Source organism: Rana temporaria, chromosome 9, assembly GCF_905171775.1.
Source record: "Rana temporaria chromosome 9, aRanTem1.1, whole genome shotgun sequence".
Taxonomy (NCBI): Eukaryota; Metazoa; Chordata; class Amphibia; order Anura; family Ranidae; genus Rana; species Rana temporaria.
Genome location: NC_053497.1, coordinates 55,883,850 through 55,904,151, shown reverse-complemented (window position 1 = coordinate 55,904,151; position 20,302 = coordinate 55,883,850). Strand labels below are relative to the sequence as shown.

Sequence of the window (20,302 nt, the reverse complement as noted above, 5' to 3'; positions counted from 1 at the left end):
TTAGATTGCACTCAGTCACCTGGAGCCACTCGTTGAAGACATTGAGCAATGTGAATGGATCTCCAAGCTCACTCTCTAAGGGTTTCCTGGCTGTGGCGCATTCTGGATTGCTGGTGGCGTTTCGTAGAAACGGAGACTGTACGCTAAGGGCAGCAGCTATAGTCAGGACCGGTTCCACAAGGCTGAACAGCGATCCCAGGATAAGCATTTTTCCTGTAGGGCAATGTAAGATAATAAGAATTATGTAATATATTAGAGCAGGGTGACGTTCAAAGTTTATTAAGCAATCTCATTTGCTATGGGTTAACATTAGTTAGGCCAGGGAAAGAGGATTGCTGACTGAATTAGATGAGCTACTGAACTTTTCAAATTCTTTACTTGAACATTTAAATATCTTTATGTAGTGGAAGACTTCAGATTCACAATAAAGAATTAAAAATAGTTAAATAAAATACATTATTACCAATAACTACATCCACCGGAAGCTTTGCCAGCAGGTTACCAATTGGCGTGAGCTCTTCACAAACATCCAATGCTCCTTGATCTTTCAAGTATAGAATGGCTGTCTCTACACTGGACATAGGAGGCTGCTCGATAAATGGGAAAATACGGGGATCTCCCAGGCCCATACTTTTCATCTGAAAAATAATCACAGAGAAGATGTGTGACAACTCTAACCCACTGGCTATACACACAAATAAAAACACATAAGAAAAACGGATGATAGGAGTATAATAGGTGTCCTGTGCAGAGAAGGCACAGAAGTCTAGGGTCCAGAGACAGCGAGCACAGGGACTGGTGTGAAGATCAATAAGCAGTCCAAACAAGGCAGGGGCTAATCTGCAGGTCAGCAATCAGTGCAGATGAAGTATACCAGTGGTCTCCAAACCGCGGGCCTTTGCTAGACTGTGGGCACTATTCCTCCTACTAACACTGGGGCCCCGTTTCTGCCACTGACACAAACAGTGGGGCATAATTCCTGCCACAGACACCAACGGCGTACTATTCCTCCCACTGACACTATTCCTCCCACTGACACCGACGGGGCACTATTCCTCCCACTGACACCAACAACAGGGAACTATTTCTCCCACTGACACCAACGACTGGGCACTATTGCGCCCACTGACACCAACGACGGGGCACTATTTCTCCCACTGACACAAACAATGGGGCACTATTCCTTCCACTGATACCGATGATGGGGTAGTATTTCTCACACTAACATTAATGATATGGCACTACTCCGCCTACTAACCACCAAGCCTGAGGCCATATTTATTTTCACTGATGCTGGGCCTGGGACTTATTCTACCCTCACTGGTCACAATACCCCCCCCCCCCCCCCCCCCGAAGTATGAAGGACAGTAAACTGGCCCCATGTTTGAAAAGTTTGGAGACCCCTGAAGTACAGCATAGAGTAAGTCCCACAACAGGATGCAGTGCCTGGTCTACACTTAGGGTGACCACATGTCCTGGATTGCCCGGGACAGTCCCGCATTTTGCAGTACAGTGTCCCGGAATGAAACTGACACAGCCACTCCCCCGGGCCAATCTGATGCCCCCAAAAAAGGCCGCCACATCACCGCTTTACTCACTGACAGTACTTGTCCTGGCCGGGAATGTCTGGAGAAGCACAATCCCCGCCCCATGCTTGTGATTGGAGAAATTATAAATCCCGCCTCTTGTGTCCAATCACTGTGCTGTGATTCGTTACAGCACAAGCTGATTTTTGGGAAGGGAGGGTGTCCCTGAATGGTAGTTTGGAAATGTGGTCACCCCATCTACACCAGAGTACCAGGGTTAGACAGTTTGCCTGTGAGAGCTGAGAGTACAGACAGGATTAGGGGTGGCAGCGGGTATAAAGCAGAATTGTAGTTGTGTCAGGTATAAGATTAGGATTGGCAGTAAATATATTCAGAAAACTAAGCAGTTAATAAGGGCAGAGAGAATCAGAGCTTACCAAAGCTTAGACATTGTGTCAGTGCCACCTACTGGAGGTAGAGCCCCTAAACAGCCATAGGCAAATATCAGATACAGCTGTATCTGGCTGTATAGCATAAAGGCCCACAGGTGCTGTCTATAAAAGTAAACAGGTGTATGCATGTATGCCTGCATTAACATAAATGAAAAACAGATGCAGCGCTCACTTCAGGGTTCCAGAATAGACATGTGAGGGATCTGAATAGTCGGGGCTCTCGCTCCAAGTGTTCTCAACACACCCGAACAGAATGCAGATAGATAAGCAGAGCCTGTGTTCTATCAGAATACCGCCACGCATTAGAATATGCAACCGAAGTGACGTTCTGTCACAGCCATCTTGGTACACGGCCATCTTGGTACACCCCACACTCGTCCGCAGTAAGCCTACAGTCAGAAGGCAGCAAGCGGACATCTGTTTACACCCACCAAAGTCTTGCATTTGACATTTATTTTTACCAATAAACTCAGTTTATATAGAGAAATACAGTATTTTGAAATCCGTAACACTGTTTTGATATTGAATTATAAAGGCAGCTGTATTCTGTCAGACTAGCAAACCTGTGAGATCAGCAGGCTTGCCGATGCTTTTAAAATTCAACGTTAGAACAGTGTTACAGATTTCAAAACACTGTATTTCACCATATAAGCAGAGTTTACTGGTAAAAATGAGTGTGTGATGCAAGACTTGGGTGTAAAAAGATGTCCGCTTGATGCCTTCTGACTGTAGGCTTACTGCGGACAAGTAAAATAGGAAAAGAATCCGCGCTTAGGGTAAGTGTAAAAAAGCTGCTGCCTCCCTGAAAAGTCTCAATAGAGACCAGTAGGATGAATATACGAACAATGGGATGGTGGCGCTGCTGAATATATGTAAATATATTTCATTGCACTTGTTGTCATTATCACACTGATTTTATTGGTGATCTTTAGGAATCAGGAGTTCAAATAAGGTTTATTTCCAGGTGCACTAGGAATTGTGTCACACCTGAGCACATTTCGATCACAGGTTACCCAGCAATTGCTGGCCTGCACAGGGTCCTGACCTGAATTGTATTGTGTTTTTTTCATTATTTTTCACTATCATTCTTATTTCCTTTTTTGTAACACATCTGCTTATTGGATACCCACTCAGGGTGGAGGTTCAATAATTAGCCACTCACTTGGCAGCCAGTTTTATTTGGCACCATCAAAGGGGCAACCTAAACACGCTTCCATCTCTTCCAGTGTGTGTCCAAAGGGGGTCCACGCCTATTGGACTAAGCCCTTATCCAGGTTACTGCGGACGAGTGTGGGTGTACCAAGATGGCCGCAACAGAACGTCACTCCGGTTGCATATTCTGATGGGTAGGGGTAATCTGATAAAACACCTGCAACTCGCACATCCACATTAAAGTCTTTATTTAGCTTAGAATAGTGAAGATAAGAACATCTTACATGATTCAGAAAATAGCCTTAGACCCGTTTCACACGGGTTGTTCAATTAGGTCCTCCTGTCAGTTTATTAGGAGGACCCGATTGGACCCCCCGGTCTATACTATGGAATGGTGGATGTCAGCGAACACATGTCCGCTGACACCCGCCGACATCCAATCCGATCCTGTCCACTAAAAACAGAAGGATGGTGGTCCTATCCCCTATCCGTCTGGCGGATCGCATTGCATCTGATAGAAAAAGACAGGTGGTTTGCCCCGATTGCCCCACAGAGGAGAGCAGGACTGTCAGTGTCCGCTCTGCATAGCGGTGCAGACACGGACCTGTCATCCACCTGCTCAGAGTAGATCAGCAGAGAGATCCCCGCTGAGCAAGTGAATTCCGCTTAGCGGAGGCATCCGTGTGAAAGGGGTCATAGTCATAGATATTTGCCGAAACATGTAAACTGTTCTTAACTTCACTATTCTGTAGCTAAATAAAGACTTTGATTTGGATGTGCAAGTTGCCAACTCTCCTCATCTATCTGCATACCTGTGTAAACATGCATGTGTGTATAAGGCGTATAACTCAGGATGAAAATTTCTGGGCCCAGAGTTGTACGCTCATGCGCATGCATATGTGTTAATGCGCATATAGCCATTGCCTTCTATAGGTGGCTTTACCTATGGGATCCCTGGCTGATAAATATGCCAGAATGTACACTATATTGCCAGCCACAGCCATGTGTCCTAAAACTGAGGCTGCCAGGAGTAGCCCAAAGACAGGATAAGCACATAAAAACAACAAACTATGCATTTCAATAAACCAGGCTAACCCTAACCAGATATGTGACAAATAAAACATGCAGGCTTCCTTTATCCACCAAATGCTGCTGTACTATATTATTGAATACTGAAGACAGCTTAGGGGCTAAGTGGTTAGAACTTCCGCCTAGCAGCACTAGGGTTGTTGGTTCAAATCCCAACCACAGAACCACCTACACTCGGCCGGCAAGAAAATCTTGCCAGAAATCTCGTCAGGAATCCCGGCCGTGTGTACAGGGCTTTAGATTGTGTGCTCCTTGAGGGCAGGGACTGATGTGAATGTACAATATATATTCATGTATGTATGCATGTAAAGCACTGTGTAAATGTGCAGTGCTATACACGTATGTAAGCGCTAAGCACTATCTAAAAATACATTTTAATGAATACATAAATAGGTTAGATGGTGTTTTTTTTTAGTTTCTGCCTTACGCTCAGCTTTAGAAGTGTTTTATATATCAGCGTGGAAATGTTCTTTATTAGCTGTCACTAGCTGATTAAAAACATACTGAATAATTCAAAAGACACCTGAAGTATAAGAGCATCCAAGGCCACACGCTGTATCTCCGGCACAGGATACGCCGCGAAAGCATCGTAATCCGATTCTGCATACAGACGGTAACACACACCAGGACCGGTTCTGCCCGCTCGTCCTTTTCTCTGCTCTGCACTGGCACGGCTGATCCAGAATTCTTGTAGTCGCTGCATCTTAGCCTTGGGATCAAAACTCATCTCCTTCACTTTCCCTACAATACCAAAAGTATCAGGTATAACCAACCACATATCAAGAGACAAAAAAAAAGCTCTCCTGACAAAGAAATGCTGCTGCCTGTACATGGTGAATACTACTTTTCGCAAAGTAGCACAAATAAAGCCTAGTAAATACTCATCATAATACAGATCACCCAGAAATGGGATCCCGCTTTCTGATCACATCAGGACAACAAGTTTGCAAAAAAATCAATATTGAAAAAAGAAAGCTGGAAGACGTTTAATATCAAAAGCTACTTGGCAAATAAAAAAAAAAGTATTAGAGGGCATATCACCTCAGCTTTAAGGCTGCATTTACACCGGAGTGTAGCGTATTAGTGAGTGTTTTTCACGCATTTTTGCTCGTTTGTATGCAGCGTTTTTGGGCTTTGGCGTTTTTTTTATTAACCACTAGAGAGGCAGTGACACTATTCAGAGAATGTGGGAGATGCATTTCTACGCAGATCTGATACTGGGAGGAAAACATTGCCTGTGCATTGCACAATGATCACAGGTGCAATGCTCTGCAGACTTCATTGCAAAAAAAAAAAAAAAAAGAATTTGTAAAAGCAAACTGATCATGATATCAATGCTGCTACATTTACTATTTTTTTTTTTTTTTTTTAACAACTGTGGACTTTCGCTTTAAACTGTGTGTACACCCAATGGAACTACCTATTGCATATGAGCATTACCCAAGACCTTATCAATAACTGGCCATAAATCACAACATTTCAATAAGTTCAGATACCTTTCATATGATGAAGCTCATGTACCTCCACGCCTCATTATCTGATACCGGGGTGGGGATTCGTTTGTGAATCAGTGTGTGGCGATCGTCTGAGAATGAAAGAACATCTCCCCAGAATCTCTTTAGACTTGCAGGGTCTTCCCTCTTTGCCATTGGGTGGTTGACTTTAACTGTACAGTTTGCTTGATTACACTTCTGAACAGATCTCACAGCCAATGCCTTCAACACCCGATGAATAACAGGGAGAAACATGTGCATCTTAAGGGATGCTGGGGATGTGTTCTTTCATTTAAATCTCGGGCTCAGAGCTGATCATACAGTAGCTCCTCCCTGTGGCAAAACTGGAGTATGCGCAATAAGAGAGGCAACGCTGAAGATGTAGATTGACTGGAACAGCGTTGCCACAAGGAAGTAGAGGAAAATAACAGAATCAACAAGGTATTTACTATATAAAAACATAGCAATGGAAGAAAGGTTAAAGTGAATGTAAACCCAATTCATGAAATTTGAGCTGGGCACATATATTTGCAGTATTTTGTTATCTCTCTTCAAAGAGCTAAGTCCCTTAACTCTCTCCTGACCTGTTCCTCTGTTATCAGCCTGATAACTCTTGACAAATTCTCTGACACGTCAGATAAAAGCAGCCTGAAATTTCTGCCAAGGGTGGTTGTTAAAATAGATTAACAGGGAGCTGACCCTATTACAAAACACCTCTGAGAGTCTCTGCCTATGATGAGAGGGGGTGTGTGCCTTTCTTCCAATAAGAAATGTTAGCTGTATGCCCAGACATCACACTCTGTGTTAACCAGGAAGAGAAAATCTCCTAACATGATCTGAACTTTCTAAACAGTATATAAATGTGAAGATATACATGTAAAACCTATGTAGAGAGATTTATTTAATCTCTGTGTATCATCTGAGGCTGTTCACTTCACTGGGTGTATGGAGGGTTTACATCTACTTTAAACACACATTAAAATAAATTCATTTTAGAGCCAATGACACATAGAACATTTTGGGGTTTTCTGACATTTTAGAAATTTTTTTGCATTTGCAATCTTGTAATTAAAAAAGTACAGTAAAACCTTGGTTTGAGAGCGTTTTGCAAGACAACCTACATTTTTTAATAAATTCTGACTTGATATACAAGCGATGTCTTGATATACAAGTAGTGTCATGTCATAACTGAGTATAAAAGAGAAGAGAGGCGCCTCCAAGTGTAGCAATATGGTTACATTTAATGAAGGTACAACATTTAGAAACATATTACTACACTTAGAGGCGCCTCTCTTTTCTTTAATGCTCTGAAGCTCCTGCTGGATTTTTCTTCTAATCCCCTTGTGGAGGCTTCCATTTGTGATTGGATATTTTATGGTTACACAACCTATTACATTGCTATAATCTTTTTATATGGACTATAAACTGAAGGACCTATGAATAAATGGTTGTGGAACGAATCATTTGCGTTTCCATTATTTCTTATGGGGAAATTTGCTTTGATATACAAGTGCTTTGGATTACAAGCATGTTTCTGGAACGAATTATGATCGCAATCCAAGGTTTTACTGTATACACTTTATTGAAATGTATGTCAATTGATCACATTTCAGTGGTGATATTTCAGTTTTATCATCTGTGTGGACAGCATATGCAGGACACCTTTGATCCAACAGACATGCAATCAGAGATACATAAATATGGCATGTAAATTAAATGAACCACATTGTGTTTCCAAAGAATAGACTACTCTGCACAGGCTCAAATACCGAATGTAAAATACACCCCTACCCAATACACTTACCCTATGGGGGAGATTTACTAAAACTGGTGCACTCAGAATCTGGTGCAGCTGTGCATGGTAGCCAATAAGGGTCAGATTCAGGTAGGAGATACAACGGCGTATCTATGCGCCTGATTCTTAGAATCAGTTACGCATTGATTTGACTAAGATACGACCGGCGTAAGTCTCCTACGCCGTCGTATCTTAACTGCATATTTACGCTGGCTGCTAGGGGCGTGTACGCTGATTTACGCCTAGAATATGCAAATCAGCTAGATACGCCTATTCATGAACGTACGCCCGGCCGTCGCAGTACAGATACGCCGTTTACGTAAAGCTTTTTCCGGCGTAAAGTTACCCCTGCTATATGAGGCGCAGCCAATGTTAAAGCGGGGGTTCACCCTGTTAAAAAAAAAAAAAATGTTTTTTTTTATTATTCCATTACTTTCGGCATCGTAGCGCGAGCTACGGTATGCCGGTCCTAAATTTTTAATCCCCGTACTCACCGTGCTATCGTTGATTGAAGAATCCGGGGAATGGGCGTTCCTATGGTGAGAGAAGGTGATTGACGGCCGGCCCTGGCACGTCACGCTTCTCCGGAAATAGCCGAAATAGGCTTGGCTATTCACGGCGCCTGCGCATAGCCTGTGCGCAGGCGCTGTGAATAGCCGAGACCTACTCCGGCTGTCTTCGGGGAGCGTGACGTGCCAGAGCCGGCCGTCAATCATCCTCCCTCTCCATAGGCACGCCCATTCCCCGCGGGAGTCGGATTCTTCAATCAACAATAGCACAGTGAGTACGGGGATTAAAAATTTAAGACCGGCATACCGTAGCTCGCGCTACGATGCCGAAAGTAATGGAATAATGGGGTGAAGGAGGGTGAACTACCGCTTTAAGTATGGACGTCGGGCCAGCGTCGATTTTTTCCGTCGATTACGTCGCTTGCGTAAGTCGTTCGCGAATAGGGCTGTGCATCATTTACGTTCACTTAGAAAGCATTGACTTTTTGCGGGTTAATTTGGAGCATGCGCACTGGGACACTTTCACGGACGGCGCATGCGCCGTTCGTAAAAAGCGTCATTTACGTGGGGTCATGATGATTTTACATAAAACACGCCCACATCTTACACATTTGAATTAGGTGGGCTTACGCCAGCCAATTTACGCTACGCCGCAACTTACGGAGCAAGTGCTTTGTGAATAATGCACTTGCCTGTCAAAGTTGTGGAGGCGTAGCGTAAATAGGATACGCTATGCCCGCACAGAGTTACGCGCTCCCTACCTGAATCTGGCCCTAAGTTTCTAAATTCAGCTTGTTCAATAAAGCTTTGACAATACAACCTGGAAACGGATTGGTTTCTATGAAGAGCTGCACCAGATTTTGCACTCTCCAGTTTTAGTAAATAAACCCCAATGACTACTTACCGGAGTCTAGAACAAATCTTACTCCATCTATGGTGACAGAGGTCTCAGCAATGTTAGTGGAGATTATACATTTTCTAACCCCTGGAGGAACCAAGTCGAAAACCTGTGGATAGGATAAATAAAAGAACAAAGAACTTGCATTATCAACAATGAAACTAGATCATATACTCTGCCCCTTTTCACAAAATCATGTTACAAGGAGTATTCAATTAAAATAACGTTTCTCTATGGGAGGAGGAAGGGAGGATGGGTCTCCACTGGACAATCTGTACTGCTATTTTGTCTGAATAGCCAAAGCTTTTAACTATTGCAGCCCCCGAAGGCCAGAGCCAGGAAGAGGACAGGCATTCCTGCAGTGAAGGTTTCAAAAAGACACAGTTTCCTGCACAACATGGAACATACTTCACTACAAGTAGGTGACTAAGCCAGCCCCTCCTGCCCCCTCCACAGCTCAGCTTTCCAGTGAGCATTGGAGAGGAGAGCAGAGAGCCACTGGCTGACAGTCACACAGCTGTCTGCTCAGAGAGGAGGGGGAGAACCGAGTGAGCAGCGGTGTTTGATCACTCAGTGTAGAAGCAGCGGTAGATTGATGCTGCATCCTCCTAGGTGAGTATCATTTTTTGGGGGGGACCCATATTTTTCTTTAAAGGAGACATTAAAAAAAAAAATTGCTGCAGGTATAAAATGCAAGCACCTAAGGCCTTTAGCAGCCTCTAATGTCCTGCTTTTTTGCCAAATGTTTGACCATTCTGACAGGCTAACCTCCAACACAAAATTTGTTTTATTATTATTATTAAAAACTTGTAGCACACAGTGGCTGATTTACCAAAGGCAAGTAGATTTCACTGTACAAAGAGATGAGCTGAAGTACTGCTGGTTTCCATTATCCAATCATATGCAAACAAGTGTTGTTGTTTTTTTTCTCTTGCACATGATTGGGTATTTATGCCAAGTGAATTTTCACAGCATTCACTAAGCTCCAGGGAAAATTCCATTGCAAAGTAAACAGCCTATTTATCTTTAAAAAATAAATAAAATAAAAAATATTTTTACCGATTTGGTCCAGATATCAATAAACATACTCAAATTCTTCCTTATGGCTGCAGCGCTACATCAGTACTAAAAATTTCAGTTTAGCCGCGTTTTCCACAGTTTTTTGTCGTATTTTCATTAAAAACATTACCTATAATGTAAAAACGCCAAAAAAATGCAAACGCAGCTAAATGCGGCTTGGCGCATTTAGCCGCGTTTTTACTGCTCCTGGAAACACAGCCTGAGGTTTTTTGCTACTGCCCCTAAACGCTCATGCCCCTAAACGCTCATGCCTCCAAATGCCTGACAGTTTATATGTGCATGGACACATAGGCTAAAATGTGGGGGCTTTTAGAGGCAGTTAAAAAAACATCAAATGCCCCTAACAGCAGCTGTAAAAATGTAATGTGGGCATGAGAATGAAAAAGTGACAAATACTATAATACACCTCACTCGTATTGCAGTGAATTAAAAATGCTGAAAAAAAAAAATATTTTTGATGCCCATTACAGAACTCAATAGGTTTAGGCGAGTGAGATCAGTGACTTACCCCTTAATGCCTCGTACACGCGGTTGGGATTTCCGACTGGAAAAAGTCTATCGGGAATCCCGACGGCAAAAAAGAGAGCCAGTTCTCTTTTTTGCCAGTTTTCCCATCGGAAAAACTGCGATGGAGCATACACAAGGTCGGATTTCTGGCCAAAAGCTCTCATCGCAGTTTTCCCGTCGGAAATCCCAGTCGTGTGTATGGGGCAATAACAGATGCTTCAGCCCAAAGTATGAATTAGACGAATGGAACCTCAGAGCAATCTGTGTCTGCTATTTCTGTTGATAACCCAAAGTGCTCTGTCAATCCTTTTCCACGTAATAAATGTTTATTTGTAAATATATATATGTGTATATATTGTAAAAAAAAACTAATACAAACGATAGGAAAGGAAGAAGAGCAGACAGAACTAAAATAAACTGACCCCAAACCAAACGCCCCGTTCACATGGGGTGGAATCCGTCCAAGCGGTTCCGTCTACTCAGCAGGGAGATCTCTCTGCTGATCCTCACTGAGCAGGCAGATGACAGGTCCATGTCCATTGCGCAATTTAAAGCGAACACGCACTCAGCCCTCAAGTCCGTTGTCATCCAATCCGATCCGCCATACAGATGACAAACGTATCCCCATCCCTGTGTTTTTAGCGAACCAGATCGGATGCTGGCAGGTGACAGTGGACACATGCCCGCTGACATCCGCCGCCCCATAGAGAACAATAGGTGGTCCAATCGGTTCTGCCTCAAAGACAGACAGGCAGACCGATCGGTCCGCTGGTGTAAAAGGGACCTTAATCTGGCTGCATTAAGAAAATTATTTGTAAAAAGTAAGAGAATGGGCATTGCAATAGTCTCACCTTATCTTGCTCTGCAATGGATAAAGTGCTGTGCAGTGGAAGCACAATCCAGCGTTGGGTGTGGGTGGCATAGACCTGTATTGCCTCTAGCACTGTGCTAATCTCAGTCACCCCACTCAGGAAGATAAGAAGGTCACCACGTTCATCTGAAGGGTGTTTGTGATCGATGGCTTGCAGCACACGAAGATAAGGCCTGGGGTCTAGTTTCTCTGACTTTGACACCGCTTCTTCCTGAGGAATTGGCTGATAAATTACCTGAAATAAAATATCTGGTAAAATTCAGTGTGAACCCATTACATTAACTTGAGCAAAAGAGAAGCAATCAAACAACTACCTGTATCGGGAAAAGTCTTCCTGGAACCTGCAGAACTGGTGCCTGGTCAAAATATTCAGAGAAGAGTTTGATGTTTATTGTGGCAGACATGAGAATGACCTTCAGATCAGACCTCAGAGGAAGAAGCCCTCGCAGGACTCCCAGTAGAAAGTCACTATGCAGATGTCTCTCGTGAACTTCATCGACTATAAGAACCTGGTACTGAGGAACGTCAGAATCTCTCTGGATCTGACGCAGTAATAAACCCTCTGTAAGAAACACAATCTTCGTGGCTGGAGAACGACTGCTCTCAAAGCGGATTTGGTAACCAACCTAACAGACAAGAGTAAAGAAAAAAAAAAATTCAAACAGTAGGTTAAAGCTGAGCTCTATTCAAACATAAAAACACAAATTTGGCTTCATGTACAGCACAGCTGGGAGGTTTTGGTGTTCTTTTGCCAAAGCTGAGAGCTCCTAAACTCAACTCCATAAAAGCCTGTGTGTCCATGTACACATAGGCTTTATGTAGACTACATATACCACTGTCGCTGCAAAACGTTCCTATCCTAAACGCAATATTTACCTAAATGCAGGGAATGCAAAAAAAAATAACAAAGCTGGTCAGAAGTTGTTCCTGAAAGCGTTTCTTCACCATTTCCACAGCTCTTACTGTGAAGAAGCCTCTCCATATGTATAGGTTAAACCCATTTTCCTCCTGTCACTGAGCATGTCCCTTTGTAATGACCCTAAAAACTGAGGGCCAAATTCTCAAAAATCTTGCTTAACGTAACTTTAGGGAGTTAAGTTACACTGCCGCAATTTTCCGAAATTAAGTACCGATTCTCAAAGCACTTACCCGGAAAATTGCGGCAGCGCAACTTAACTCCGTCCGTCGCAAGGCGTTCCTAGTTTAAATGGGCGATTCCCATTTAAATTAGGCGCGCTCCTGCGCCGGACGTACTGCGCATGCGTGTGACGTCATTTTTCCCGACGGGCAGCGCGCAAACGTAATTTACGCCGGGCTTTGTGGATCGCGACGGGACAATAAAGTTGCGTCGGGAAAAAAAAAAAAATACGCGCCGGGAAAAAAAATTCAAATTTAAAAAAAAAAACGCGGCGATCGAAAAAAAAGGTCTGATTTTACATGGTGGACTAACTTTCCACATTGTAAAACCAGCCCTAATTTTGCGCAAGCAAATCAGAACTTACGCAGAAACCACAATGCTTAAAAGCTTTGTGGATCTGCTTAAGTCCTCATTTGCATACGCAAAGCGGCATTTCAATGAGAAATGCCCCCAGCGGCGGATGCGGTACTGCATCCTAATATCTGACAGTGTAAGTGTCTTACAGATGTCAGATCTTCTGCCTAACTTTGGAAAAATCCTTTTGAGGATCGTTTCCAAAGTTAGGCACAGAGATACGCAGGCTGAACAGCAGTTCCGCCTGCGTATCTCTTTTGAGAATTTGGCTATGAGTTTTTGACAGGTACCCTTCCTCATTCCTGGAAGACTGCGCTGTGGCACCGTTCCCTTTAGAAATTTGGCCCCCCTCCTCCTTCCTCTGCCGATGAGCCAGTTAGAAAGCGGATTGCGATTTGCACATGTGCAGTACGGGGCCGACTGTGAAGCCGCAAGGCTTTACTGCTGGTTTCCCTTACCAGGAATGGCGGCGGCAGCACCCGGGAGTCGATCCAAAAATCGTCTGGGGTGCTGACATCACAGGCTCCATGGACAGTCAAGTGTCCATATATTAATCACTAGCTTACCGCCTATCATCAAATAGCGGCGGGACGATAAGCCTCTCGTTCTGGGAGGACATCATCACCTTCTCGAGCCACTAGGGGGTGCACGCACCCGTCGCGTCACTGGGAACCCAATGCGTGTGCCTGGCAGCCGTGATTGCCCAGTAGCTGAGCAGGACCGTGGATCTCGGTGTGTAAACACAGAGATCCACGTCCTGTCAGGGAGAGGAGACCGATGCTGTGTCCCTTGTACATAAGGACACAGATCGGTCACCTCCCCCAGTCAGTCCCCTCCCCCTACAGATAAATGTGTACCCTAGCGAGTAATTCTAACCCCTTGATCGCCTCCTAGTGTTAACCCCTTCCCTGCCAGTCACATTTACACAGTAATCAGTGCACATTTATAGCACTGTTCGCTGTATAAATGTGAATGGTCCCAAAATGGTGTCAAAAGTGTCCGATGTGTCCGCCATAATGTTGCAGTCACGATAAAAATCAGTGATCGCCGCCATTACTAGTAAAAAAAAAAAAAAAAAAAATGCTATAAATCTTTCCCCTATTTTTCTAGCCGCTATAAATTTTGCGCAAACCAATCAATAAACGCTTATTGAGATTTTTTTTTTTACCGAAAAAGTAAAAAATATTGCTTTTTTTTTCAAAATTGACGCTCTTCTTTTGTTTATAGCGCAAAAAATAAAAACCGCAGAGGTGATCAAATACCACCAAAAGAAAGCTCTATTTGTGGGAAAAAAAATAATATTAAAATTTTATTTGGGTACAGTGTTGCATGACTGCGCAATTGTCATTCAAATTGCGACAGCACTGAAAGCTGAAAAATGGCTAAAAAATCCCCAGCTGGAACTCCTTTTTAAAGTAAATAATTTTCCACAAAGTTCACTATAAGTTCACTATATGGAAGTGATCATATCCCCCCTAATCTTCTCAAGAGAGAATAATTTCAGTTCCGCTAATCTTTTCTCGAAGCTGAGCTCCTCCATGCCTCTTATCAGTGTGATTGTCCTTCTCTGCACTTTCTCTAGTTCCCCCATATCCTTTTTGTAAACTTGTGCTAAAAACTGAATTGCATATTCCAGATGAGGCTTTACTACTTTGCACAGGTGCAATATTATGTCTCTCCCTCTAAAATGTTTACCTCTTAAATTATTTTTTTGTTTGCTCTAGATCAGGGCTTCTCAACCAGGCTTCCATAGAACCCTAGGGTTACTCCAAAGGTTGCTGGGGGTTCCTTGAGTAAAAAGGAAATTCGGCCTCTCAGATAAGTTCTCATAGATACCAATTTTTTTTTTAGCTATCTGTAATGCTGCAAACACACGATCGGTTCGTCTGATGAAAACGGTCCGATGGCCCGTTTTCATCGGACGAACCGATCGTGTGTGGGCCCCATCGTTTTTTCCCCCATCGGTGAAAAAAACTTAGAACCTGTTTTAAAATTATCTGGGGGTTAAAAAAACAATAGAAAAAAAAAACGATCGTCTGTGAGGAAATCCATCGGTCAAAAATCCACGCATGCTCAGAATCAAGTCGACGCATGCTCGGAAGCATTGAACTTCATTTTTCTCTGCACGTCGTTGTGTTAAAACCTTACATTTATCAAAATGAAACCTCATTTGTCATATAGTTGCTCAACAAAACAGTCTACTCAGGTCTGCATTTTCCTTCCACTGTCAAGTCACAGGCTGGGGGAGGGACAAGACTTGTTGCAGTTACTTAAAGTGTCTGTTACCCCAGGGCTCGACAAATCCCGGGCGCCAGGTCGCCATGGCGACTAGAAATAGGGTCCTGGCCACTTGGCTTGGAAGGGGGGGCAAAAAAAATATTTTTTTTTTTTTTTTTGTGAGCTGGCACCATCTGGTGGTGAGCCGTTGGTATTACAAGTTATTACCACCAGATGTGTAAGCTGGAGCCATCTGGTGGTGACCGTTGGTATTACAAGTTAAGCAATACTTTCTGTCATGCGGTATTTGCGCAGCGGTCTTACAAGCGCACTTTTTTGGGAAAAAAAAAATACACTTTTTTTTATTAAAAAATAAGACAACAGTAAAGTTATCCCCATTTTTTTTTAATATTATGAAAGATAATGTTACGCCGAGTAAATTGATACCCAACATGTCACGCTTCAAAATTACGTCCGCTCGTGGAATGGCGACAAACTTTTACCCTTTAAAATCTCCATAGGCGACGTTTAAAAAATTCTATAGGTTGCATGTTTTGAGTTACAGAGGAGGTCTACGGCTAGAATTATTGCTCTCGCTCTACCAATCGCGGCGATACCTCACATGTGTGGTTTGAACACCGTTTACATATGCGGGCGCTGCTCACGTATGTGTTCGCTTCTGCGCGCAAGCTCGTCGGGACGGGGCGCGTTTTCTGGCTCCTAACTTTTTTAGCTGGCTCCTAGATTCTGAGCAAATTTGTCAACCCCTGTGTTACCCTATAAAAAAAATAAAAAGTAGTGATATGCAATTAGTAGACCTCCAGCTGCTGCAAAACTACAGTCCTTGTGCTGTGTAAATTGGCCCCCTGTATCACCTGAAATACCTGGCTGATCCTGCCTGGTTCTGCCCTCCCCCCTGTAAACTGACCACGGTTTATCATGGCTGCCGAGTTGCTGAGTCCTGACACTGTAGTCAGTTTACATGCCTCCATCATCTGCAGCTATCCTGTGTTTCCCTCTGTCCTCCTCCCCCCTCCCCCCTCCTCTGTCAGTGCCCACCCCCTCCCCTTCTGCTGCTGAAATAACTTTTAAATGTCTCATATAATCCCCTTTGTTTCCTAATGATATAAAAATGCAGTTTAGACCTGTTTTCAGAGCGCCGCTTGGCGCTCACGTGACCGGTCGGCTCTCTCCTCCCAACTGACATCAGTGGGGGAAACACATATCATTAGGAAACAAAGAGAATTATATGAAGTTATTAGTGTGGGTTAACAACCACTTTAACTGTAGAAAAAAAAAACTCTACCCCACCAAACAGAACTGTAATGTGTGGCAGATCTGTGTAAATACCCAGAATGGATGAACAGAATAAAAATTATTTGGCAAGTAAACAAGTTTCTTATCTAGGTATTAGCCGATTGCGTGAAATTCAGCTTTAAGAAATTGCCAAAAAATAACATTCTGCATTAGATACATTATCGGGTTCCTAAAAATGGAATCTCACCTTTGATCCATATTGGTTAAGGCTCTCAAATCCAACTCGCTTTGCTAATGAAATACAGGCAATCCTACGAGGTTGAGTACATGCAATGTGTCCAAACCCAGCTGCAAGTAGGTATTGAGGAACCTGGGTGGACTTTCCACATCCAGTGTCCCCCGCCACTACCACAACCTGGTGGTCCCTCAACATCTGCACAATTTTATCCTTATACTGAAAGATAGGCAAGCTTGACCTCTCTTTCCGAAGCTTAGTCAACTTGCCAAAACTCTGTCTCTGGTTAAAGTCCAAATAGTGAAGGATGGCTTTTTTGAACTCAGTCAGTTTGTCGTTGGGTATTACATCAGTGTCTCTGGATTTATGACCTTTCTTGTGATGACCATGAAGAGCTTTCTCAGCCTCTCGGCTCAAAATAATAGACATGTTAATGCGATATCTTGGATCATATTCCTTTGGAAGACCAGTAAGTTTATTTGTATGCCCTTCTTCCTCTCCCACCTCACTTCTTCTTGTGCTTTGTTTCTGAACACTTTGAAATCGCTGAAAGCGTTCAAAAAACACCCAAAACTCTCTGCTTTCCTCTGAGTTAGATTTAATGTAACCACGCTCATCAAAGAACAGGTCTTCCAGACGTCTACGCGTTTCAGGACTGCACCAGTCCCAGTGACTGTTGCTTCCATCTCTTTCCATGCTACAGATTCATAGATCTAAACTTTAAAATGACAAGAAAGTATTTAGAACAAACAAGTCAATAACAATGTAAAACTGACCTAAGTGTGTGTGTATGTAATATATATATATATATATATATATATATATATATATATATATATATATATATATATAAAACTTATAATATAACTGATCACCGAAAATCAGTGCCTTATGACATTTACTAGGGTTGTCCCGATACCGATACTAGTATCGGTATCGGGACCGATTCCGAGTATTTGCGGGAGTACTCGTACTCCCGCAAATACCCCCGATACCAAAATAGAATACTTCCCCCGCCGCTGCTGCATCCGGCCGCATAACCGCTTGGTTAATACGGGCGGGGAACATTACAGCTTTCATTTGAATAGCTGTAGTGTTTCCGCCGCGCCGCGTATAGACACTCCCCCTTGCTCGGGTGAACCGTCCAATCCCGAGCAAGGGGGAGTGTCTATACGCAGCGCGGCGCGAAAAAATACAGCTATTCAAATGAAAGCTGTAATGTTCCACGCCCGTATTAACCAAGCGGCGGCACGGCGCGGCTGCATCTGTGGGGGGGACATGGCTGCATTTGTGGGGTGACACATTTAAAAAAAAGTATCGGTATTCGGTATCGGCGAGTACTTGAAAAAAAAGTATCGGTACTTGTACTCGGTCCTAAAAAAGTGGTATCGGGACAACCCTAACATTTACTGTACAAATATCTGTGTAATTATTCCAAAAATTATTCAAATAAATCCTTGTCCTCATGGAGCCAAGCTGTATATGGATCCCCAGCTTCAGCCCTAGTCAAGATTAGGACCTACCTCACTCCATGAGGGATTGCGGACACGCTCCCGGTTTTTCCTATTGGATCCCTTCCTCAGCTCTCAGCTCAGACATTATTGGACAACCTCTGGCACGCATTATCGCATGTTTCAGTTCATATGTGAATATTTGTATTTATTTTTTAAGGTATGGCCAGCTATCTCTCATTTATTTCAAGCTCCCTATGTTGGTTGCTACATCAGACCCTAATGGTCATTCATACGTTTTAGAACATGGATGCATTGCTCCTGATAAGTGGATGAAGTCCATGAAACGCGTCGAGCCTATTCTGATGCATCCACTGTACATCGACATCTAGATGGTTTTACCAATCAACGTTTTTACCCGACTATAATATCCTGCCAAAGTGTCAAATATGCATATTTTCTACCGTTATGTGCTATGTTACTAACAAGCTTTTTTGGGGGTTCCGGATAGAGTGAAGGGGGATTAGAACCCCTATTAGATTTTTATTGCTGTGTGTGACCTTATTAGGGAGATTCACCCTCTCTATTTGTCTATTATCACCAAGAGTGGAAATGAAAGAAACCCCCAAATTTTTAGTTGTCACCAGAACAAAAATAGGAGGGGTGATCTTCTGGTGGCAACCAGGAATTTCCTTCACTTTGAAGGTATTGTCCGTCACTTCCTGTTGGGGAAGTAGGACAGGAAGTGAAGGGAAAGCTCCCAATCGGTACAAAGAGGGCAAAAAATATAAACCGGCAGCTGTTAAAAGCCCCCCAAAAAATAAATAATTGGCTTTAGTTCTACTTTGACAGTTTGTATGGCTACTATGTGACCTTGCGTTATATTTTAATCCAAATATTATAGCTCATCCATTGGTGAGACATCATACACGGAGATGGAAGGCTCACCTGGACAGAATTCCCCTCTCATATCTGTTTTTAGACCGGTTTAGGCCTCGTTCACACAGGGCGATGACATCTATGCCAGGCCATATTTTACCAGCATCGGGAAGCACAGGCGTTCCTTGCATTCCTATATGGATAGCCCTATTATTCATTGCCCGTGCTGGCACAGCATGGCATACAGATGTAATAGTCCCAAATAAACAAAGCCTTATATGTGAATTTTATCATTTTTGCTATCTTTTCTCGTGATCGTTCTCGTTCCCTGCACACAGGATTCTAAAACAATGACAAGTGCAGCTCACAGATATCAGCAAAGCTTCACAAAAGAAAATAATAAAGGATAATAGTGACACTGCATGGCAGAACATGTGTTCTCTCTTGTCCTTGCAGGAAGCCTGAGGATAAGTGTAGGTGACGCCAAGTACAACTATAAACCATGGAGCAACAAGCAGCCCAGAAAGCCAGAGGTGAGCAGTTAACCATCCACACACTTACCTGTTCCCATGGAGGCTACGACTTCCGGGTTTGCGTTCCACCCGCTGTGCGCCGAACCGAGGCTTGGAATGTGATGTCATTTCCGCAAATCCTGTAATCCGAAAAGGTTGTAACTCGGCTAGACGGCGCCTGCGCACAATAGGAGAAATATTTGAGTTTGTTTGTGCTTCGCGCTGACGAGGCACGTTCATGCAGGTGAGGGGCGGAGGGAGGAGTAATTGACCGGACTACAGGCGGGTCACAGTGTGTCCGGTTCTCCGCCTCCTCTGCTGCTCACGGACACGCTCAGGCTCTGAGGAACTACAACTCCTAGCAATTTCTGTCTTCTTGTTGAACTACGACTCCCAGCATGCACTGTGTATGAAATGGGGCTTCAGTTCCCAGCCTGGAATAAGATGTTAATTTTTGTCTATAGATGTACTACAGGTCCCAGCAATCTCTACATACCCCAGCCTGCCCCCCCCAGGGTAATTGCACCCCACACACCTCTCCCACCAAGTGTGGTGGGTACCTCCCCCCAGGATAAGCATAGCTCCCAAATGTCCCTGATTTGGAGCAATGTCCCTCTGTACCTCATTTCTCCTAATTTGTCCCTCATTTTGGTCTGATCCATATAGATGTATGTAAAATCCACTTTTTGTCTATCAAAAAGTATTTTCCACAGTGGCGGCTGGTGCCCAACATTTTTGGGGGGACGCAAACGAACTGATTTTTTTTTAAAAACATCAATTGCAGCCACTGTGCCCATCAAGCGCAGCCACTGTGCCCATCAATTGCAGCCACTGTGCAATTAAATGCTGCCACTGTGCCCATCAAATGCTGCCAGAGTGCCTATCAA

The 20,302-nt window shown here is 43.5% G+C and overlaps 1 protein-coding gene across 1 annotated transcript in view; it reads right to left on the bottom strand.

The window, feature by feature from the left end:
- Positions 1 to 19,577, bottom strand: part of DHX34 (DExH-box helicase 34) — a 44,436-nt gene extending 24,859 nt beyond the window's left edge. Inside the window, exons 1-8 of the mRNA XM_040323556.1 lie at positions 19,465 to 19,577; positions 16,586 to 17,291; positions 11,687 to 11,998; positions 11,353 to 11,607; positions 8,921 to 9,023; positions 4,743 to 4,960; positions 464 to 638; positions 20 to 213 (exon numbers count right to left, since the gene is read on the bottom strand). Coding sequence (XP_040179490.1) covers positions 20 to 213; positions 464 to 638; positions 4,743 to 4,960; positions 8,921 to 9,023; positions 11,353 to 11,607; positions 11,687 to 11,998; positions 16,586 to 17,269 — 1,941 coding nt within the window. The 5' untranslated portion in view covers positions 17,270 to 17,291; positions 19,465 to 19,577. The remainder of the gene's footprint in view (positions 1 to 19; positions 214 to 463; positions 639 to 4,742; positions 4,961 to 8,920; positions 9,024 to 11,352; positions 11,608 to 11,686; positions 11,999 to 16,585; positions 17,292 to 19,464) is intronic.
- Between the last annotated feature and the right edge of the window lie 725 nt (positions 19,578 to 20,302).